Raw genomic sequence first — 21,502 nt, forward strand, 5'->3', positions numbered from 1 at the left:
GTGAGTAAACTAGCAAGTGTCAGACGCGTTATTTAGACGCGTCGCGATTGCGGGCCTCGTATTACCATAACTGGTTGAAGGAACAAATCCGATGTAGTCACCACTTCAGCCAAACGTCACCTGCATTGAAACCCAACAACACAACTACTATATCAACTACATGGGTAACCTTGCCTGCGACAAAAAGACACAACATTCGTTGTCCGTCGAATAATTGATAGTAGGTATGTTAGTCTGCAACTATCGCCATAAACTCGCACAATCACAGGAAACAAGCTAATGGAATCATATGTAACCTCGTAAATTACTCGTAAGAGGAGTGGTCACCGTCACATGCACGCTTGGTGGAAAAAGTTAGAGCAGGATGATTTCTTACTCAATCGAGATGGTCGGAGCCAAAGGTGCTCCACCAGTAAAATATGAGGACTGTCGTTCGCCCATGCCAGCTGGTGATTTAGGGGACGATAAGTTTTGGTTGCCATTAATATCTGAGGAGGAGAAATGTTAATCACCAGGTCCAAAAGCATCTATTTCCTGAAGCTTGACAGGGGCGTACGACTGACCATGAACCTTGGATCCGTGAAGGCCTTTACCAAAGTCGTACATACACTTGATCCCAACGACAAAGCTCGCGAAGAGGATAAGAAGGGCAACAACGGCTGAGAAACGTTAGTAAAAAGCGACCAATACGCACGTACGTGAAACTTACTGAAGGTAGTAAGGGTAGCCCGAGTGGTGACGTACTGAGCCTGCGAAGCGGGAGCATAAAATCGGTATAGCTTGAAAACTGGCCAAAGTCAACGACACATTCTGTAGTCATGTCTAAATTGATGCAAACCAACTGAAATCCTTATGTTAGCATTGAAATAGTGCGATATAGTCGGAAACGCTCACAATACGACATCGCTGCAACCATCAACACAAGAGAGGCACTCATCATCCTACGGAACTTGAGAATTTAAATGCCATTTATTATGAAGCGAACATACCACTTAATCTCGCGTTGTACCGCGTAAGCGCAAGCAGCTAGAAGCACAATGACCACTGGAATGGCAGCAATTGTAAGACCGAACTCGGCAGAGTTGGTCGACAGGACGACAATGATCATCTTGGAAAGGATACGTTAGACCAGGTATAGAACATCGCATGAGCCACTATTACCTGCATGGTCACTCCAACAAAACAGAAGAAATCAAACTTGAGCAGACATATGAGGACCTGATAGTATTGATACATTGCTGAACGGTTATTAGATATGTTCATTCATACTGCAGCGCCATCAGCTTACATTTCAGCTTGGGGTTGGCCCCGACGACGTGGAAGATAACCCATCTATCTCAAGTAAGACTTAGCTGAAACGTTAAGAAGGACAGTCTCACCCGAATTCAATGTAGAGCTCCTTAATGAACCACATCATAACGAACCAAGAAGCAGCGATAATACACGGTGCGACGATGAGGAACGGTTCCACCGTCTTGAACAAGCCCTGCGAAAGACTTTTTGAGAACAATACGAGATTCCAAGGCCGCCAAACTCACGTCATCGGGCTCAACTGCGTCTCTGGTTTCGTGCACTTGCAACGCTGAAAAAACGATAAGAGCTAGGTGGAAGACTAGGGTGGCAAGTCAGTGGTTTCAGTCGCAAAGCATTCAAGCCATAGACGCACGTATTATCCCAAAAAACTGGATGATATTTCGTAATCTTAAGGCATCGAAGGCCATAGCAAGCTCGAATATCCTGGTATAACCATGGTTAATCGTTGGACTCTCGGTTAGGGTGAAAGACGGGTCATACTCTGCAAGAATGTACAGAGCTAGGTAACATGGGAGGGTCTGGTGTAGTGTACTTGAGCACTGAGAGGGACATTAGAACTAATTGGCATAGATACCTTGTAACCTGAGTGATCGAACTCTTCTCCAAGTCGATTCCGACACTAAGGATTATATGAGAACCTCCTAATTGTCGCTAAGGAAGATATGCTCACAATACCGAAGGTCAAGCCGACCATTGTTATCACGATTACACCCTCTGCAGGTGGGAACGTTATATAGAGTCGAAGGAAAGTATTGAAAATACCGCACGAATCAAAACTACATGGCATCGAGCAATGGTCAGAGTGGGGATGCGCGGACGTAAGGGATGGAGCTGCGTACTGGTGATCATGATACCCTTCTGGGCTCTAGTGCTCAATAGCGGTTCGACTGCCATTGCAGCAAAGTAAAAGGGCTTGCAAGGTCGCGAGCCGAATGGGACGATGAAGATGGTGATAAAAGGCGACGAGCGCGCACAGCGATGAGGGCGGGTAATTCAGTCGGGCCCGGGCCTCACGGCCTCATAGCTGTACAAGCTACGAGCGCTCATAGTGGCGGTGCTAATACCCTCCAAGCCGATGCACGGGGAACAAGCATGGGCATAAGCAAAGCTTGTTTCGTCGCTGGTGTTCATCCGTTTACACCCCCTGACTGTTCAAAGTTTCCGCGATCATACCAGTCCACAATCAAGACCCAGGGTAGGGCCAAAAAATCAGTTTGATCACACAAACCTCCTAGCTACAATGGGAACAGATCATGTCAGGAAAGAAACTGTCCATTTTTCCTAGAGCATATCACCACTCAGAATGCTCCCCTTCACAAGCGTGGCGACATAAGATTCTTCGTGCCATAATGCCTTGACATTATCCTCCACCCACTGACACCGCTGCTCAGAGGACATCACAATACGAAGGCACTCTCCGTATTCCCGCATGCGCGCTTCAGACCTCTGGACGACCTCGTCGCATATTCGTACCGCTAAGATCCTCCATTTTTCTTCATTCTCCGCGCTGATCACATCACGTTTGCCTGCTATGACCTCTTGCCAAGCGTCAATAATGTCTGCCTCTGTCGCTTGGTTTGGCGCCAGTGCAGATGCAGCCAGTCGCATAACCGTGATAAACCGATACGATGGATGAGCTGGGTGCGGCGCCGAATGCAACGTCCAGTCTCTAAAACATTCGTTCATACAAAGCTCTTGTCCGCAAATCATTCTGGAGCCAGACGTACCCCCAGTAGCCAGCTTCTTGTAAGTGACGCTGCAGAAGATCAGTTTGGCGCGTCAAATTTGACTTCATCAATTCCTCGACAACATCTTGCACGTCAACTTCACCTCCGAATGTTTCGACCGGTGGCGAGTCATCTTCGCTGTTCTCCTCGAATCTGTTGATAAAACCATACTCTGTAAAAAGTGTCCGGTTCGAATGGTGTCCATACATCAAGAAAAGTTCGCTGCCGGCATCGATTGCACCATCATCAACAGCAACAAATTTAAAGTCGTCGCCAAGTTTCTTCGTTGGCGCAACATCCCACATATCTGCGTCAGTTGGCGCAGGGACGAAGTTTTGGCGATGCGGGTGGTGATTGGCGAAATCCAGAATGGGGCACATGGTAACGTTATCAGGATCCGATTTGGAGGATTTGAGACGACGATAGATACACCGTGTGTTGACTGCTTCCAAAGATTGGCCATTTACGAGAATGAAAAGAAGAGAAAGTACTTGCCATTTAACCACGCGAGCAGATATCCTGAAGTTTCACTGTTTTTCGCTTTGGCTTCGTAATTGACAGAATTTGCAACCATTCCAGGCAGTTCGTGCTGCTATGAAAAGACCGCCCTTGCCATTGAGGAGAAGGCAACAAGGCAACAAAGACTGAACAGACCATATAGGCACGAACGGCCGTCCAGTCCTGAAGAAAGCGTTCATGCAAACCACGGAGAGCAGTCAAAACACTAGGGGGTAGGCTGTTCAGCAATGCACGATGGTAGTCAGAACTTGATTGCACCAGCCACGTCAGCGGATGGCTGTCAAAGTTTCGAGGCAGAATCGAGATGTAAGGTCCAAAATGAGGATCTGATGAATCCTCGACTTCTCCGCAGGGTTGGTGAAGAAATAAGTGCAAAGATATGAGTTGTATCGCAGTCAAAGTATTGCCAGGGTAGATCGGACGGAGAGTCTTGACGTTGATCAGAGCAGTTGCTGGTATTTTAAACAACACAGAAGATGGCTAGAATCACAGAGGTTCCAGAGAGGGTCAGAGTTGGAAACCAAGTTTGCATGCAGCAACGACTTGGAGCCAGCGTTTGAACCCACTTTGCATCCTTTGACCGTAAAGAGCCCAATGCCAGCTCCTAAAACGTTGAAGTTGGTTTTGACGCTGCATGCCGATGGATTACCACCGTTACCGCACCTGGGGTTTCCCTGCATTCTACAGGCAGATCATTCGGACCCGTCTTCATGCCTTTCTGGGCCAGCCATCGGACGAGGTTGTTCCACCGGTATTGTGAGAATTGGGAAGACATGACAGCGGTTGGCTAGCAGCGTGGTAGCCGACTTGGAGTCTGGATGTCATGAGACAGGCCCGGGTGAATGGGATGGCGGCAGCCCGTCGATCCACCTCCGAAGTCACAACAAACAGCTGCCACTGGCGGAATGTTCGGGGGAAGAATTGCTGTCTGCCTAAGTCTAACTCTGGGTAGGTCTGCCCATCTCCCATCCGATAGCCATCTCTACCGCAAGCTACGCCTCTCCAATCAAGTCCCAGTCCTCCGTCGCACCATGTCCGTTTTCAACGCCTCTCGCCTCCTCGGCAAGACTGTCCTCATCACAGGTGCAAGCTCTGGTATCGGAGCTGTAAGTCGTTGCTTTACGATAACAACGAATGGTAAACATATTCATTTCCGCGTACTATTGATGTTAGGCAACCGCCATCCTCTTTGCTAAGGTCAGTACTGTAATGTAGGTGATACAATCATTAGCACACAAGCTCACAATCCGCAGGGAGGTGCTAACCTCATTCTCACTGCGCGTCGCGCAGACGTTCTCAAGACCGTCGCCGATGCTTGCACCTCGGCTCACAAAGAGTCAGGAGTCCAGCAAGGCGGTAGAATTGCCACCATCCAGTTAGACGTATCCGACAAGACGCAAATAGGCGCCTTTCTCGACAAGATTCCCTCAGATCTCCGCAATGTCGATGTCCTCGGTATGCTTCATTTCCATTACCCTCGGCCACCGTGTAAATGAGCCTTACGTTGGTTCCTCAGTGAATAACGCTGGGTTTGTCCTCGGTGTTGAGCGCGTGGGCGACATCGCCGCTGCTGACTATGAATCGATGTTTGCCACGAACGTATTCGGCCTCATCGCTATGACACAACTCTTCATCAAAGGTTGGCGCATAGAACGTACCCTTATGACTCTCCTCTAATAGCTCGACCAAGACTTCAAGACTAGAAAGACTGGGCACGTCATCAACATCGGATCCATTGCCGGCCGCGAGCCCTACGCTGGAGGTAGCATCTACTGTGCCACAAAACACGCCGTTAATGCATTCACGGCGGCCATGATGAGAGAACTCGTCGATACGCCCATCAGGGTCACCGAGATCCAGCCAGGTACGCTGAAGGTTCATGTGTTCATAAGCTGATTAATTGAATCCATCCAAATCTTAAGGCATGGTGGAGACAGAATTCTCTGTTATTCGTTTCCGTGGTGATAAGTCAGCAGCCGATAAGGTCTATGATGGACTTCAGCCTTGTCTGTGTCTACCTGCGCTTGGCTGAGTGAACTACGAACTAATCTCTACTTTGAACAGTGGTTGCGGAAGACATCGCCGAGGAAATCGTCTGGGCTGCTTCTCGCCCACCCCACGTCAATCTTGCCGAAGTTTTCGTTCTGCCAGTGAACCAAGCATCGGCGACTATCAATTTCAGAGGAAACCGCCTGTGAATGGATCAGCCTAAATTCATGTATTATAGATCAGTACTGCAATACACTACATGTACGAAATAGATGCCAAATCTGTGCGAGGAAAGCTTCGAAAGCAAATAATACAATAGATAGTCCCTGTCCAAGACATGTCCTCAACTCTTGGCCTTCTTGCTCCTTGACCTTGTCTTTGGAGGCGGTGGAGGGGGGGTAGGTTCAGGTTCGGCTTCGAGGTCATTATCATATACGAACTTCTTGACGACAACGTTCACGGGTTCCAAGTCGGTCAATGGGGTATTTTCCGCGTCCATGAGGTTGCCCATGGTATCCAGACGTCGATTCTGAAAGTATCTAAGCTGAAATAACAATGCACAACTATGAAGCCACAAACCTTGGACTCGGAAGCTAGGCACCCTTTGCTGATAGTGAATTCTTTGGGACGTGATTTAGGATTAGGAACTATATCATCCAGATATATAGTCGTCGAGAGACCGCGGTCCCACTTGACCTGCCTCTGCATTCGTTCCGCCACTTCTTCCCTTTCCAGGGCAAATTTAAGCCTCTTGAGGGGACGAGGTATCTTCTCGGGGGTTTCATAATCCTCCTCATCCCCAGGTCCTCGGCGGTGCTTAGGCAAATCCTTGGAACGTGATTGGCCCGGGTCCTCTGTGACCTGCACAAAGCCATCTTCTGTATCGCTGCTGTTGGCTATATCGCTCGCCACTGAGCCCTCCTCGCTGCGCCGCGCCCTTCGCTCTGCCCTTTCACTCCGCCGACGATCTTGCTCCTCCTGCTGTTTCTGTACGATAGTACGCATTTTCACCGTCGGACTCTCTGGTCTGAGACCATCCTTGCGTATCGTCTCCATCTCGAGCGTCGCCGTTATAAGTCTCTGGTTCTTCTCCGTGTTGGAGTTTGTTAAGGCTTTGAGAGCTATTGCGCTCAGTCCCATAAACCCGTCACCTTCGGAGCGAAGTGCCCTCTTGCGAGGTGCTGGAGCCCGCGTTGTACCACTGCTAAAGACGTCGGCAGTCGGAGGAAGTACAGGTTTCCGTGCGCGGGATGTGCGTCGAATGCCTGCTGGTGCATCGTTTGACTGCATGTCTGACGTTTGGTCAGGTTGACCATCTTTGCCATCCGAGTTCGAGGTTTCAGGAGGTATGTCTGGAGGGACATCTGCTGCGTTGATTGGTGATGGAGCAGTATCCAGTTCCATGCGCGCTTCGACCTCAGATGATTCCGTCGGAGGTATCGATTTCCCCGAAGTCGGCAGCTGAGATGAAGGCGTTTGCGCCGGCCGTTCCTTGACAACCTTTTCTGTCCCCGAGCCCCTTACGAACATGCCGTCAACGACTTTGCGCATGCGAAGGGGACCCGCAGGCTTTGACGGGCTAGGCTTTGATGGCCGTGGCGCCTGCATCTCAGTTTGAGCTGCAGACTGCTGAGGTTTGGCTGCATACTTGCCCCCAAACATACCAGGGACGACCTGGCGCATCCGAAGCGGCTGAGTATCTGGTGCAGATGGTAGTGTTTCCCTCTTCCTCTTGAGCGTTGTCAAAGTAGAGGACTTTGCTGTCCCATTAGTGGATGGCGGACGACCTGAATCAGAGCTGCTGCCGCTACCGCTGCTGCCTGGTGTACCGATTCGCGAGGGTTGCGATACCTGCTGTGAAACGAGGGTCAACGAAACTCGCGGAGATAATAAGTAGCTCGTACGGGTGTGGTTCCCTTGGACTTAATAAAACTGCTGCCTTCGGCCATGAGGACCTTGGCCTTTGGTTTAGCGTAAGGTTTTATGTCCATCCTAGGGATTCGACTGGATACAGTTGGTTGCTTCAAGGACGATTTCGCAGGCGAAGATAACCTCGTGGGCTTGCTCGAGCTTGCTAAATCTTCCGGTAGCGTCTGGTCCGATGTCTCAACCTCCTCCGGGATCGGAGGATGTAAACCGTTTGGAAGTGATGCAATGAGCGGAAACGGTAACTTGGAATCTCTTCGTGTAGTTGAGCAGATCAGCATTTTGTCCTTCTTCCTGTTCGTAAGTGGTGAGGGCTCTACAGAACGACTTCTGGGGTGACCCTGATCAGATGGTTTAGGCTCGACCGAAGCACTTCTGGCTCTCGCAGGCGTTTTGTCGTGAAAGCTTGGGGCATCAGGTGATGGATCGAGGTCTATTATCGGAATTCTCTTTGCAGGAGTACGTGATGGGTCATCTAGTGCAGTTCGCGAAAACAGTTTCGTGGGCTTCTGCACTGAAGGCATGCCTTGCGCGAGAGCTTCCTGGATAGGTACTCGGCGTGCCGGGGTCCGTGTCACATCATCCCGGGTGAACGAAAACTTCAAAGGAGAAGGAGGAAGCCGCGAAGGCGTGCTCAAACGCTGTGGGCTGGTTGGCGGGCGGAAGACCGGAGTAAGTCGAGAAAGGGGAGACTGTGGTGGCTGAGCTTTGGGGTCTGGTTGATCCGGAGCTGCGGTGGGTGGCAAAGGGCGTATATCTGTGTCTTGATGCGACAGCGATGGTCCATTGGAGGACGCCGAAGGTAAGAGGCTAGCCAGCAAACTTTGGGACGTTGGAGACAATGAACCAAGCTCGCGCTGGAAATTCGTCACTGGGGTGGAGGTGCCTTTTGGTCGATGATCACTTTCGCTGACTATGTTCTTCACCTGTAGCCCTGTCACTCGCGTTGGTTCCGAATCGGATGGTATCAGCATTTTGTCATCAGTAGGACTCCCTTCTCGAGAAGGTGCGTTAGCCGTAGATGGTGTGTTAGACTCGTCCAGAAGGGGTCTCTTCAGGGGACTGGTGCTCTTGCGAGACGAACGTCGAGGCAGAGCATGAGGATCAGGAGAAGGCGCACCCTCATTTGCTACGGATGTCACGAATCGACTTAATGGTGCGAGGAAACCGTCAAGTTGTGTAGCTGAGGAACTCGATTCGCACTGGTGGGAACGTGCAGGAATTGCTGGGGGTGTTTTGGGAATGTCACCTTCTGTAAACGTGTTGGGACTCGGGGGAAGGACGGTCGGAGAGCCAAGCAGAAGATCATCAATAGTTTCGGTAGAAGCTTGAGGAGGTTGTGTTCTTGACACTAAGCTTTTATCGTCGTCCATGGGTGGGCCTGGTATTGGCGTTGAGCATGAGTCAAAAGATATTAGGTCTGGTTGGGACACGTTGCATGGGGATGACTCAAGCTCTTTAGAGGTCTCAGCAGGGCCATCCCCCTCTGCTTGAGGCAAGGTATGTAGAAGATCGATTCCCTGGAATGGCTTCACGGGATCAGGAGATGCTGACAGGGCTCGAAGCGGGGAGCGCACGTTATCCGGAAGAAGGTGGGGTGGAGGCGACGGATTATCATGCGCCCGCAATATTCTGCGAGCTAACGATGAAGAGGGTTCTGTTCAGGTATTACTTCAGCACATATTGCAAGGGTGTTGTCCATATGACAACGCACCGTCTTGACGGAGAGGGTCGAGGTCGGGTGTTGCGTCTCGAGAAATATGTACAGCAACGTTGGCCATCTCAATATGTGAGTCTTCAACGGCGTTGTCTATGTCTTCATTGGGATCGGTTGTCTGCTGAGGAGTAGATGGTGGAACTCCGGAGAACCTGGGGGAGCGTCTAAGTGGAGACGGAGAAAGGGGAACTTGGAGGGATTGACGTGCTTCCTCCTGAGCAAGGAACTTCTTCTCCGGGGATTGCATAGGTCCAAAATAGACGCGAGCGGAGGACGAGTTGTCTTCATTAGAATCAGACGAGGAGCCTGACGGGGAAACTGGACGGCGTGCGAGGGTGTCCATGGTGTAAACGACGATGGGGGTTAGGACATAAGACACATTCAACAATATCTAGTTGACCGTAGTGAGGAGCTGGGGAGATTTGAGAGATAGCGACAGTGCCGAGGAGGCGTGTTGTGCAGATGAACACAGTTACACGAAAACAAACATGCACTCATTATGCGCGGCGTGCATGCTTGATCGCGTTGCACACACGTGACACGTCCACCTTGCTTTGAGCCACCTCCTTAAGCTTTCGACCAGTTTCGATCAGCTCCATTTGACCAGTTTACTGACAAGATCCACTACATAACCTCCTTCATAACACGATGAATGAAGTAGCATATCTCTATGATGGGGGCACACTTTCCAAATCTCGTAGCTCCTCCTGGCACTGCTCTTTCAGACGCTGCAGTAAGGTTTTCATGGTGGCAACTCGAGTGTCTGCCGAACCCCTTCGCCTAGTATCACCTTCATCGCTTTTGTGTCGATTCTCTGTGTGATATTTGGCATATGGCCCTGATGCATGTTCGAATTCCGACTCGGAGTCAAAAGGCAGTACAGGGCAGTACCTCATCTCTGGTTGATCTAAACGTTTTTGCCGAAACATCTACACTGTTGCAGTGGCCTGAGTTTCCCTTCTCTTTAGCCTCTAGATGATATCCACGAAGGAGACTATTGGCCCTGGCGCCCATATGCTCCTCTGCGACGCTAGACAAGCTGTGGACTCCCGCTCGTACGTCGGTGATTTTGGTGAACTCGACCTTGATCAACGTGAAAAGCTTTTCCCATGCTTGACTTAACACTGCCAGATCAGAACCAGTCGCTCTGGCAAGCGCAGGTAATATCGCGCCAGCTACCCCTGGCGCAGCCTGGTACAGCTCATTTGACAGCTGCGTGAAAGCCCGGAGGGCCCGCACATATTGATATAAGCAGGGTCGGTTCGATCGACGGGTCCACAAGCTGGAATCATCAAGACAAGTCGCTAAGGCTTGCAGGCAACGACATGGGCTAGCCTACCTTCTCTATGCTCGAATACCTCGTATCGGTGCTTTCGTCTTTGGTGATTTTGGGAGCGCTACCTTGTAAAGAGTCAGCTTCGTTGGGGTATCGCGCGTGATCTTGGCGAGATTTTGGCGTTGAGCACACACTCTCATTTTCCCGCTTGAACAAGGCTGATAGAGGCAGAAGAGGGAAGGATTGTGGCTGTCGTGAAGAACTGCGGGAGGTCATCCTGGCTCGTCCCTCGCTCTTGGTATTTGCGTTCTGGCTCTCTCTTTAGCTCGAATATATAATGTGCCTTCTAGGCTTGATGCTATCCCACTGGCAATCGCTTAGATGGATGAACCTTGGTTTCAAAAATTAAATCATGCAGTCAGTTCCCTTCGAAATCCCCCACCGGCAACGACTTCTCAAGTTGCAATAAGGCCTTATTCCTCTCCCATCTTCATCAAAATACTAGTAAACACTCTGAGGGTGTCAGATGCGTGTAACTTCATTGTATGTGGGGCATACTCGGCAGCGGACCGTCTTGAGTAGTGAAGATCTTCTGTTGCATATCTCCCCAGCTGCGTCGAGCGCAGGAGAGTATGTATGATCTAAACCACAGATGGAATTTTGAAGTTTCCAATCATGCACATGCGAGGTATATGGTACTTGGTGCAATATTGCTCTGCATATTCGAATTCCTTCCGAGTCGTAGCAGCTCCAAAGATAGTCCGGATAGATTACTCCTTCTGAATGCAAGTGGCTATAAATCTGCGCGCAATTTCCGTTGGATACAATCTTATCGCAGCCAGGTTGACGTCAGGGCACGAATCTGAGTGCCGTCTCAGTTTTCGAAAATTTCGATACTCAAGTACTCAAGCTCAAGTGGTAAAACCTGCTCATAGAACTAGTGCAGACATGCAAGTACGATATAGGAAAGGGAAATTCCCACCCGTTACAGACCTGTTCTGAATCATCTTACTCTGTGCATCTCTTCATGATCAGTATTAATGCTTGTACTTGGCTTGTACCATGCCTGTGCTACTTATCACATGTCATTGTGTCACCGACAACGCCACGCGTTTGCATGGGACGGAAATTGACGCGACGACGGAGAGCTTGGGATTGGCTCGGATTGGCTCGGATCACGACCACCGCCGCTGATATTTCTAGGCGTCGAGTGAACCTGGTTGCTATTCCCGGTTGACAAGAGTTGCCGGCTTCCAACGGTCTCATAATTACATCTTAGATCGAGAATGTGGCCTTTACGCGCCTTTGTTCCTCGTCGACTATCCTTCCCGGCCCATCCGTAGCAGCTCTCAAGATCTCAAAGCTGAGTATCATCCTGCATCTTCCTTCCACTGGTACCTCGTCTCCATGGGCTTTCAATCCGACTTCTGGAAGTCGATGCGTCGAACTGTCGTCCACGCACCGCCGAAGCCTGTCACTGTAGCGTATAAGGCAAGTGCATCCGAGGAGTCTGTCTCCATCTCCGAGTTTGTCCAACGCCGCTGTCCGAGTCTGGCAAGAGACTTTGTGCCCGCCTGGTGGCTTTTCAAGTGAGCAACCATCTTCTGTTCGCAGGCCTCTAATAACATTGATGATCCAGCGGTCATCTTCAGACTCTTTACAGCGTTTTGGGCGACTTTACGAAAACAGACAATGTCATTTACCAGCGGTAAGCTGTCTTGGCCTCGTTTTACCCAAGACTAATATCTGTGGGTAGCACATACCTACGTCTGCAAGACGGCGGTACTTTGTGAGACCCCAGCTTCTTTGGTATGCTGTTTCTAGACTGATCTAATATATCAGAGGTTTGGACTTCACAGGTCCTGACGATACCCAGTGTGAAGCAGACGCGCCCATGATAGTGGTCTTGCATGGCTTGACTGGAGGTGAGATGCTTGCCTGGGTTCAATTTTCCAGGAAAACTCAACTCCTTGAAGGCTCTTACGAATCATACGTGAGAGCAATCTTAGCGCCAGCCTGCTCACCCCTCAGTGAACAAGGTCTAGGCTATCGGGCAGTTGTAGTGAACTTCCGAGGATGTATGTCACCATTAAAACTTCTCAATGGCACATGTTGACATTCCATATTGACGAAGGCGCTGGAGTCCCACTAACGAGCCCCCAGCTTTACTCGGCGGGACATACAGACGACATCCGTCAGGCGTTGTTCTACATCTCTCAGCGGTATCCAACCGCTCCTTTGGTTGGCGTTGGGTTCTCTTTAGGTGCCAATGTCATGACGAGATACGTCGCAGAGGAGGGTGAGCTCAGTCGACTAAGGTCCCTATGTATCTTAGGTTGTGTAAGTAATCATTGTCTTTTATATGCGCGCATTGCGACTGATTTGGTCTCACTTAAGCCTTGGGACTTACAAGCAAATACTGACAAGTAAGAGACCTCTTGCTCAATCTAAACTCAAATTTACCCGGAGCTCTAGACTCACATCAACTTACCTCGGACATCATGTGTACTCAAAGGGCATGGGACGGAACCTCGTGAACCTTTTACGCCGCCATGTGGATACGTTGTCCACTTACTCTGATCGTGGAGTAGCGGAGGCAGCCGCCGCAACTATGAATATGGTCAGGCCGACCATAGAAGCGTTTGATAGTCATTTCACGCGGATTGCGGGAGGCTCGTCGCCACCCTGGCCATTCGCTACCGCGGGCGACTACTATGCATACGCATCCAGCCACAAAGTCCTTGGCAATGTTCAGATACCATTCTTAGCGATCAACTCCGTCGACGACCCAGTGGTCCGTGAAATACCTGTGGGTTCCGAGAGGAGCGGATGGGTGACTATCGCCGTTACTCCCCAAGGCGGCCATCTTGGCTGGTTTGAAGCCAATGACAAGTGGTTTGAGGTGAAGAGATGGATTCGGACACCAGTAATGGAGTGGCTCAAGGCAACCGCAGAAGACCTTATCTGCGTGACACCGTCGTGGCGGCCACTATATACCGACAAAGATGGATATATCAGAGAGGTCAACGGCAATGCAGGTCTCGGTTGCAAGGAGGTAGAAGGAGGTGGTATCATCGTTGGAGCGGAGCCACAGCGTGATGTACTCGCTGGCCTTTAACCTATAGATCGTCTACCTATACCTCTAGAACGTACACCTCGCTAGCCTTGAAATGCCTACTAATCGCTGTCGCTGAAGTGCACCCTATCTTCCTCTTCCTCTTCACGCTCAGCCTGTGATCTATCGTATTGACTGAAATCGACCGATACAGTCCCTTCTTCCAAGAGGCTCTCATCGTCGTCCATGTTGCGATTCTTCTCGAACAACTGACGGCCTACAGACGAACTTATCAATTTATCATGGTAAGATGAACAAAAAGGGGCATGTTCGTTACCTGATAATCTGGTTGCGAACTTTTTGGTCTCATCTCTCTCTTTCGCAGTCAGGGCCCGAAGCCTTTCTTCCTCCTCTCGAAGCTTTTTTTGGGCCACCTCTTTATCAAATTTGGCTTTCCATGCTTTGAATGACTCGACGGTCACAGGTGTACCGCGAGTTCGAGCCTCTTCTGCCTATATTCAAGGTCTCAGACAGAAAGAAAAAAGGAAGGGCGAAATCTATCTATCTACCTCAATGACCAATCGTTCCTTCTCCCTTTCAACCTGTATCTGGGATTCAAGCCTGTTCTTCGATAGACTTGAAAGCTCCTCTCGTAGGTGAGAAACGACTGTGAAAGTCATAGCCATTCCCAAGTTTTCCTTTCCCTGTGGACCTGGCATTCGCATATCAAAGCGCTGAGCAATCTTTACCACTTACAACACTCCTCAAGCTTTCGATGAGGTTGTCGCACTCCTGATCCGCCAACTCGCCCTCTATAGGCTCCAAGGAGAACTCTGGGAGAGCCTCAGGGTAGTCATCGCCATATTGAACTGACAATTTCAGCTTGACTGAAGAACGTGTTGAGCCAGTGGTGACGATCAACCCCGATGAACATACTTACAAGGATCAGCACCGTCGACGATATCCTCGGGTTCGACTTCTAGTTCTATATGGCGCTCGGATACAACTTGACACACAGCTCAGCGACCTGACCAGAGAGGGTGCTTCTTTACGAACTAGTGAGCTCCGTAGGGTAGATAGATTCGAGTACCTGCCGCGGAGATGATTGTCAGTTTCAAGCTGCACTTGAGAGATCAAGCAAGAAGACTTGCCTCGAATTCCTCTGTGAGAACGCCCTCAGACATGTTCCTTGGTGATAATAGGTTGCGTATGTGATAGTGGTGAAGATGAAGTTGCGATGCCACAGCGAGATCAATCCCTAAGTCATATAGTGGCAATATGTCGAAGTATCATCAGCTGGTTGGCGAATGCGTACCGGTGCCGCGCCGTGAAGGATTGTCATTTTCTATTTTTAGTACCGCGTCCTGTCAGAATATCCTCTTTTCCTGTTCCGCGACTCTCCTTCAGTCTTCCAACATGCTCGGGTTGGCCAAGCATGCGTTTCCCTCATGCTTTCTTCGTCAAATTGTTGCTTCACGCACCCTTGGGCCTGTCATGACGTCGACCGCTATCCCTGCTCTCAGCCAACTACGCTACTCAACTTTCTCGCACCATAATTCATCGACATTTACAACCTGGTCTCGTATTGAGCAGACGGTAATATCAACACCGCCCGTGCCTGAATCCTCTGCAGAAGATCGTTGGCGAAAGAAGAGCGAGGACAACATGAGTACCATGCCGGCCCCCTCAGACGCATTTACAGGTGAGTACAGACAAGTGGGGGCATTAATATCCGAGTTTAGTTCACTAACAGAAAACGCCTAGGTCGTCGGGTTACTGTCCCGCGCGGTGACCTTGGCCTCGCTTTCAACAGGCTCAACCAGCGGCTTCGTCGGAACAGAGTCTGGTATGAACTCCGACGGACTGCTCGCCACGAGAAGAAAGGGTATAAGAGAAGACGGTTGGAAAGTGAGCGATGGAGGAAGCAGTTCGCTCACGAGGTGAGTGGTCTCATGACGCGAGCAAGAGCCCAGCCTTACTCGAATACACAGGTCCGAAAGAAAGTCAAGCTTGTGGACACGATCCGGAGGCGAGGAGCATGACATACCATGCTCCGCTTTTAGTTGCCACGATCTTAGAACCCAGGTAGCAAGAACCTTGTACTTGCCGGCCGTAATTGAGAGTGCCTATTAATCTATCATGCGGTCTGTCCATCATTAACAAGGCGTAATACACGGCTGGTGCCCCACGCCCTTGAGTTGGTACGGAGTTCTAAATGTGCTTCTCTCCCCCTTCCCCGAATCCACCATCGACCGTGCTTGGTAAATCAAAGTCCAATTCAAACCTCGCTTGCAACTTCTCGACACATTGGAGGAATTCTGGAAGGTCATCATACCCCGGCTAGTGGCGTTCTTTTCCCCGCTTTCCTCTTCCTAGGTCACTTTGACTGATCTGAGTACTCTTGGCAAACACGACGCTGCCCTTTGGAGGGTCCTCAGGGACCAGAACTATTATTGAAAGCGTATCACCTTCGGAGGAGACCTCGTTGTTTAGGGCGAGCCCGAAACGCGGCTGACATGCGGAGATGTGACGCAACGTCCCCGTCCGTTTTAAAAGCTACTTGCACCCGTACCATGGAACGAAGCCTCCTTCCAGCTCTTTCTTCTTTGCCAATCCCAGAGACGAGAACATGTGCCGAAATGTACGTCCGAGTTTCTCTGATCGACGCGGTCTCGATGCTCACCGTTGGTAGATCATGGATGGCAGATACTTTTCAACATGCGGGCACTTCACGTCGATGGCAACAAGGCTTCAAGACTGCTTCTCACCCACGTGCGTCTTTAGTGGGAGACACCCATTAGGTTTGTTTTGTAAATGTTGCGACGTGAAGTTATTATAATCTCCACTATCAGGTTGCAAGGACCGCCGATGTTGTAACATGATGACCCCTCCAGCCCAAAACCCCATCCGTATCAGCCCAGGGAAGTGCGCCGCTTGTTTGGAGACGCCAATATTTGGCATGCAGAAAATTTGAAGTTCTTCCACCCAATTATGAGCCGTCATTCAAATCACCAGAAACATCTTGCACTAAGTTATAGACTCGGACTGTAGAAACCATTTTTGTAAATTGTAATCCCGATACGACGGGTACTTTTGTATACATGATATCCACTGCAGTTGCCCCCCAAGGACCACCGGAAGATGTTCTCGAATGATCCTAGGTTTTTAGCCTGTTTTCGAGCGAATACGAACTGGACACCAGCCTCAAGAGGGACGCGTGTACATGTTTCATTCAAAGTAAGTATTAGTACCAGAGGTCCAAGAATTCGCACGCCTCAGGAAAAGAGTTGGACCTAGTTGGACCCACCCGGAAAGCTTAATGATAACGTTTGCTGATCACTAATACGTATGATCTTGAGTCAAAGTTCGGAGGTACATCATGATTCTTGGTCCGAGTCATCCACCCATACTTTTGGACGTCTTGAACCCGCGAATGTGGTACCGTGTATAGAGCGGAATGCTTAGCGGCAAGGAGTAGCGACCCACATGTCCATGATGCAGCTGATCCTTGGTACAAATCCCATGCTTCATTTGCTACCCGGTCTTGGATTAAAAGCACGGGGCCTCGTTGAAAAGTGGTTATCGCTATGACTGAACGTTGTTTTGCAGCGGATCACCCCGTTCAAGCTCAAGCTCCGAGTCCGATCTATGACACAGCTTCGAAGCGGAAGGACTACGGAGTGAGTCACTCGGACCTCCTCCTTTGTGGCACCCGGTGAAGAACTTCGCAAAGTGCCCGAGACACACGGATACGGAGACAAACTTCGGCCCGTAATACCAAAGTAGTTTCCAATCGGACATCTTGTCTGTGGACATCTTGTCATTCCGGTCGGTCTCGACCTGCCTCGGGACAGATCCGATGCGGCACCAAAAGGGCCCATATGCCAACAGATGTCGGGCAGATAGGTCATATTCAAGTTACGGAGATGCCCCGGTACAAGTTGTTCGGCGTCCACATCCCGATTATCTCGACAGACCTGGGCTGCTAGAATCAGCTAGGTATCCAACGATAGCTTCCGTAGTCAAAGTTGTGGGTGCAGGTCTGCACACACTCATGTGTCGTACATAGAATTTCCTCGCAAGCATAGCTGACTCCCTCCCACGATCTAACCTACATAGTGTGGTCAATCCTTCGTTCTGATCTCCTACGTAGGCTCGTGACTTCAAAACATGTACATCTGGTCCGGTCTGTAGCATAGCTATGGAGTGGATCGTATGAAGTAGTTTATGTTGGCCTCGGGAACTCGTTCAAGAAGTATAGTGGAACAAAACCAGCATCTGCCATGGATTCAGGGTTTACCTGGTGTTCATGGAGCTAAGATCCGGGCAGGCCATCTTGGTTCCACTTGGGCTGAGCTCGTTCTGGAACAACAGGCGCGCTCACCTTCACCGTTCGACTGAGGCGCAAGAGCGGATCGTCCAACTTCAGGCCAGGGTTGGTACAGCGTAGTATAATGCGGTCTAGAAGGCGGAGGTATCTGGGGGAAATTGATAAGAAGGCGGACAGTGGACTACACAAAACTTACAGCCGCTAATGGGCCAACGTGACCCGAGCTACTCTCTAAATCTTGTGCAGAATAGAAATCTAGCAGGATCTGGAGGGCATCTGATGACGGGTTAGAGAGCCCAATGCTATCTCGGATGCTAAGGGGTACTTGCGTGCTAGGTGATATAACTCGCTTTCTGAGAAGCTGAAATACTCGATGACAAAGCGTGTAGCATCTGGAGAAGCAGGTTTGTGCGATGGAGGGGTAGGAAGGGAGTCGGATGGTGAAGAAACTGATATGCGAGCGTCCAGCGATGCCGAATGTGGCCCATCAGACATTCGTTGTGCTAAGACATAACAGGCACCTGCGATGATGCGAGTGGGAAATAGAACACAGAGTGGCGTTCGGTACCTGAGGAAGAGACTCAGCTCTCCGTGGAAGGAAGCTTGCAGACAGGGAGACAACTGACGAGTCGTGAGCTATACTCCAAGCATAGTCTTGAACAGTAGTGTCCGCTTGATGAGCACTGAAAAGATCGACAAGTTCTGCATGGGGGCTGGATGTAACAAAATCAAAACAGAGTGCCTCCAGCAGTACTTCCTCTGTAAGAAGGATAGCGGTCTGCTGTTGTTCTACCTCCTGTAAAAAAGATGGTGAGCTGTGGAATATGACAACTACAATTCTGTTGCGCACTGGGCTGTCGCTGGCTATATGCGAAACTTCAATGTTCTTGATCTTCGACTGGCACACTCTAGCAACATCACGCAGCTTTCTTCCACATTCTTCTGTTTTGGTAGCGAGGAAAATGCAGGATGCGGCAACGTCCTAGTTCAGACCGGCCTGTGGGTTACGCGTCGGTCAACGAGGATCTGGCTTACCTGGCGATGGTAGTCCTCCAGGGAGTAACGCATGTAGAAACGGTGGAACCATGTCGCCGCAGTGAAGTTGGCTGAGGATGGTCTGAATATTTATGCGCACGAAGACATGAGCCTGATGTGTGAGGTAGAAAAAAGCGACTAGTCTGACAATCCAAGAGAAGTACCCAGGCGAAAGAGGAACTCTACACCTCTCGCTCGGTCATAAAGCTCTTTGGCCAAGGGTATGTTGGAGGTGGAGACGCTGGGCGTGCTGCGAAGAGCGTCGAGGGGAAAGAGCCATTGTGAGTCATTTTCCATAGGTAATGGCTGCTTAGTGTGCCGTCAACAGTGTCAAGCAGTGTCAAGCTTGCTCCGAAGGCAGGGAGTTCCGAAAGAAGGGAGATCGCGTGGATTTGATCAAACTTGAGTTTGGTGAAGAAGACCGGTCGCGTGGTTCTTCGGAGCCACATCACTTAACGTAACCCGTATGTAAGTGGCTGTAAATGGTAACATCCGCGCGTCACTTCCACTTCCGCTAGGAACTACAGTACTTCGTTCCTTGACGCCCTGAACGGGCCATCGCTCATCGATGCTCATCTCGCCCATTCTCGAACTGAAATTCGGCTCCTGCTCTTCTCGACGTATTGCTGTCTCTCAGACTTACCCGCTTTTCCTCGGAGCTCCGCGTTTTTTAGAGACAAGCTAGTCTACTCGGAGCGGTCCCAGGGGCCGGCCCTCTTATCCACTAGCCGCTCTGTCACTTCGCGCCACACACTGCAACCATTCCATCTCCTTGGGCCTTGGTTACCTTCTGGCTGTGGGAATCTTTAACAACAGATAAATGAGCATCTGGTACCAGACCCGCGGACATATCCGTTCTTGCCTCAATACCAGATTTCAGGCCCTTGTCTTGCCTCGTGCTTTCACGTTGTCCGCGCCGTGCAGATTTTTTTAGAGCTCCAAACCATGGCCAGACTCTGCGTCAGCGGTCAATGTTCTCATATTTATACATTCGTTCCCCCTGACTCTCAGCTTGGTCTGATTTTTAAAATTCTCGCTTGCGCAAATGTTGACGTTGGAGCAAATTCGATGAGATGCATTTCTCGCGGCGGTGTTGACCCCCTTCTTTCCGGCGCAGGAGGCTGCAAGAGGTTTGGCAGGCGACCTCATGTACGTATGCCTATTTCGGCATGCGTTTATTACTCGCTCAGCAGCGGCCTCTCCCATCTCGCTATCTGTCCGGAGTGTCACCGACTTCTACAATCAAGGATCCCTTGCAATATTCTGGGTGGGCGATACATAGCTTCCTTCTGCCGTAGGCTCGTACCTCGGCCATCATGCTTACGGAGTGGCTGATATCTGTTGGTTCCTCTGAACCAGCCGTAAGTGGAATAATGGTAAGCATGGTAAGCGGCGACGTTACGTTCGCGTATCGATTAATTTCTGTGTTAACTATCCTACAAACCATCCACGTCATCGCATATCACTATTCTTGTATTGGATAGTATGACGCATCTTCCCCATCGTCTACGCACCCCTGCCCTGCGCAGCACACGTTGGGCAAACGGAATCGATTTGAGGATCTGGCAGCCGTCTCGGATGATCAACGTTCGTCTCTCAGAGCTACCTGCCAAACTTACTATACTGCTCAGGAAACTGACGACTGATTCCCCCGTGCGTAACGGTGTTAGCTTCGCAGATCATGACTAGATGTGTGGGATCCTCACTATTGCCAGCAGGTTTGAGTGCACGTCGGAGGCACACAATCCGATGGATGCGTGGTGCTAAACTTGCAGAAGCGATCATCGCATTGTATCTATTTCCAGTAAGCACCTTCGTTCCGAGAATCGTGCTCCTAGCTGTGCTCACCATCGCGTCGGGCTAACGAAGTAAACTGTCAATAAATTACAGAAAGCAAGCCAAGCAGGCACCACGTACCACATCATAGGCATGACCACAGCGTCTGTAAGTGTTGCGGACTCTGTGGAGGGTACTGCATTTAGACAGGTAGAGCAACACTAGTCGTCAAGCGACAGACCTTCGCCAGTGACACATCTTGGGTAGTTATCGAGGAGGGGTGGAGGGCTTTGAGACGAACGCTGGGCTTTATATGCAGCGGCGCAGGCCTATAAGTAAATTTACCGGGTCACCCATGCGTTGGGCTAACCAGCGATCAGATATCGGTCCGTTCGGAGGATGCAGATGTTGTGCATACGGTGGACCACTTCGCGAGGACCAATCGCTGCTCCTCGGGCCACTGTATTTGGCACCGCTAGCTGCAGCCGTGTTCCGTCGCCCTGGGCATGTCGGCCACACGTCACCATGAGGAAGTCCTTCTCTCTAAGCGAGCAGCCAAAACGTTAAAAAGCCAAAGTGACTGCACACACGCGGTGGCCGAACTCTATGTGGCCATCGTCCCGAACCTCGGAACGATGACGAATGTCTGACAGCATAGTCCGAGAGATTCAGTTACGGCCAGCAAGCGACTGATTTCCGTCTCCGTCAACACAAACTCCGGAACGTGATCCCGAAAATCAGCTTGATGGCTATCGCGCTTGGTCCAATATCAGGTAACATGATGGTGCCGGATGCCACATAACTCCGAGTGTGGTTGGCCAGCAGGGTCTAGCACAAC

General features: G+C 50.3%; 10 protein-coding genes across 10 annotated transcripts; 4 read left to right on the forward strand and 6 right to left on the reverse strand.

Annotated features, from left to right (window-relative positions):
• Window positions 1–107: 107 nt before the first annotated feature.
• On the reverse strand, window positions 108–2,418 carry CONPUDRAFT_162455 (uncharacterized protein). The gene is made up of 14 exons (XM_007766575.1): window positions 2,154–2,418; window positions 2,082–2,090; window positions 1,985–2,028; window positions 1,889–1,933; window positions 1,667–1,832; window positions 1,539–1,612; window positions 1,380–1,486; window positions 1,289–1,332; window positions 1,162–1,238; window positions 990–1,108; window positions 895–941; window positions 710–787; window positions 513–659; window positions 108–446 (listed from the first exon to the last, which is right to left on the reverse strand). Exons 1-14 carry the CDS (start codon window positions 2,206–2,208, stop codon window positions 373–375), a joined length of 1,086 nt encoding a protein of 361 aa, XP_007764765.1. The 5' UTR covers window positions 2,209–2,418; the 3' UTR covers window positions 108–372.
• A 177-nt stretch (window positions 2,419–2,595) lies between these two features.
• CONPUDRAFT_48806 (SET domain-containing protein) lies at window positions 2,596–4,335 on the reverse strand (the record flags this gene model as incomplete). The annotated part of the gene is made up of 5 exons (XM_007765915.1): window positions 2,596–2,983; window positions 3,042–3,560; window positions 3,673–4,040; window positions 4,127–4,164; window positions 4,224–4,335. The coding sequence occupies 5 exons, from the start codon at window positions 4,333–4,335 to the stop codon at window positions 2,596–2,598; spliced, it is 1,425 nt and encodes a 474-aa protein (XP_007764105.1).
• Window positions 4,336–4,475: 140 nt separating this feature from the next.
• Window positions 4,476–5,875, forward strand: CONPUDRAFT_79879 (NAD(P)-binding protein). The gene is made up of 7 exons (XM_007766100.1): window positions 4,476–4,666; window positions 4,734–4,757; window positions 4,814–5,015; window positions 5,077–5,199; window positions 5,251–5,424; window positions 5,483–5,566; window positions 5,625–5,875. The coding sequence occupies exons 1-7, from the start codon at window positions 4,592–4,594 to the stop codon at window positions 5,756–5,758; spliced, it is 816 nt and encodes a 271-aa protein (XP_007764290.1). The 5' UTR covers window positions 4,476–4,591; the 3' UTR covers window positions 5,759–5,875.
• A 17-nt stretch (window positions 5,876–5,892) lies between these two features.
• Window positions 5,893–9,535, reverse strand: CONPUDRAFT_150038 (uncharacterized protein; the record flags this gene model as incomplete). The annotated part of the gene is made up of 4 exons (XM_007766576.1): window positions 5,893–6,078; window positions 6,129–7,400; window positions 7,454–9,132; window positions 9,190–9,535. 4 exons carry the CDS (start codon window positions 9,533–9,535, stop codon window positions 5,893–5,895), a joined length of 3,483 nt encoding a protein of 1,160 aa, XP_007764766.1.
• A 2,370-nt stretch (window positions 9,536–11,905) lies between these two features.
• Window positions 11,906–13,586, forward strand: CONPUDRAFT_49182 (AB-hydrolase YheT; the record flags this gene model as incomplete). The annotated part of the gene is made up of 8 exons (XM_007765946.1): window positions 11,906–12,057; window positions 12,108–12,176; window positions 12,225–12,257; window positions 12,311–12,393; window positions 12,445–12,546; window positions 12,603–12,808; window positions 12,866–12,894; window positions 12,944–13,586. 8 exons carry the CDS (start codon window positions 11,906–11,908, stop codon window positions 13,584–13,586), a joined length of 1,317 nt encoding a protein of 438 aa, XP_007764136.1.
• A 59-nt stretch (window positions 13,587–13,645) lies between these two features.
• CONPUDRAFT_87694 (RWD-domain-containing protein) lies at window positions 13,646–14,707 on the reverse strand (the record flags this gene model as incomplete). Its single annotated transcript, XM_007766577.1, has 7 exons — window positions 13,646–13,800; window positions 13,861–14,035; window positions 14,093–14,227; window positions 14,280–14,410; window positions 14,464–14,529; window positions 14,580–14,613; window positions 14,675–14,707. 7 exons carry the CDS (start codon window positions 14,705–14,707, stop codon window positions 13,646–13,648), a joined length of 729 nt encoding a protein of 242 aa, XP_007764767.1.
• Window positions 14,708–15,286: 579 nt separating this feature from the next.
• Window positions 15,287–15,565, forward strand: CONPUDRAFT_49419 (uncharacterized protein; the record flags this gene model as incomplete). Its single annotated transcript, XM_007765956.1, has 2 exons — window positions 15,287–15,463; window positions 15,515–15,565. Coding segments are annotated over 2 exons (228 nt in total), but the record flags the coding sequence as incomplete, so codon positions are not given.
• Window positions 15,566–15,762: 197 nt separating this feature from the next.
• On the forward strand, window positions 15,763–16,632 carry CONPUDRAFT_98043 (uncharacterized protein). The gene is made up of 3 exons (XM_007766578.1): window positions 15,763–16,164; window positions 16,216–16,324; window positions 16,376–16,632. The coding sequence occupies exons 1-3, from the start codon at window positions 16,153–16,155 to the stop codon at window positions 16,495–16,497; spliced, it is 243 nt and encodes an 80-aa protein (XP_007764768.1). The 5' UTR covers window positions 15,763–16,152; the 3' UTR covers window positions 16,498–16,632.
• Window positions 16,633–17,830: 1,198 nt separating this feature from the next.
• CONPUDRAFT_49239 (cyclin-like protein) lies at window positions 17,831–19,185 on the reverse strand (the record flags this gene model as incomplete). The annotated part of the gene is made up of 7 exons (XM_007765951.1): window positions 17,831–18,001; window positions 18,050–18,155; window positions 18,200–18,421; window positions 18,480–18,649; window positions 18,704–18,835; window positions 18,889–18,970; window positions 19,037–19,185. The coding sequence occupies 7 exons, from the start codon at window positions 19,183–19,185 to the stop codon at window positions 17,831–17,833; spliced, it is 1,032 nt and encodes a 343-aa protein (XP_007764141.1).
• Window positions 19,186–20,394: 1,209 nt separating this feature from the next.
• CONPUDRAFT_47810 (uncharacterized protein) lies at window positions 20,395–20,683 on the reverse strand (the record flags this gene model as incomplete). Its single annotated transcript, XM_007765847.1, has 3 exons — window positions 20,395–20,450; window positions 20,508–20,530; window positions 20,595–20,683. Coding segments are annotated over 3 exons (168 nt in total), but the record flags the coding sequence as incomplete, so codon positions are not given.
• Window positions 20,684–21,502: the final 819 nt, after the last annotated feature.

The sequence above is a fragment of the Coniophora puteana genome (assembly GCF_000271625.1).
Source record: "Coniophora puteana RWD-64-598 SS2 unplaced genomic scaffold CONPUscaffold_2, whole genome shotgun sequence".
Classification (NCBI taxonomy): Eukaryota; Fungi; Basidiomycota; class Agaricomycetes; order Boletales; family Coniophoraceae; genus Coniophora; species Coniophora puteana.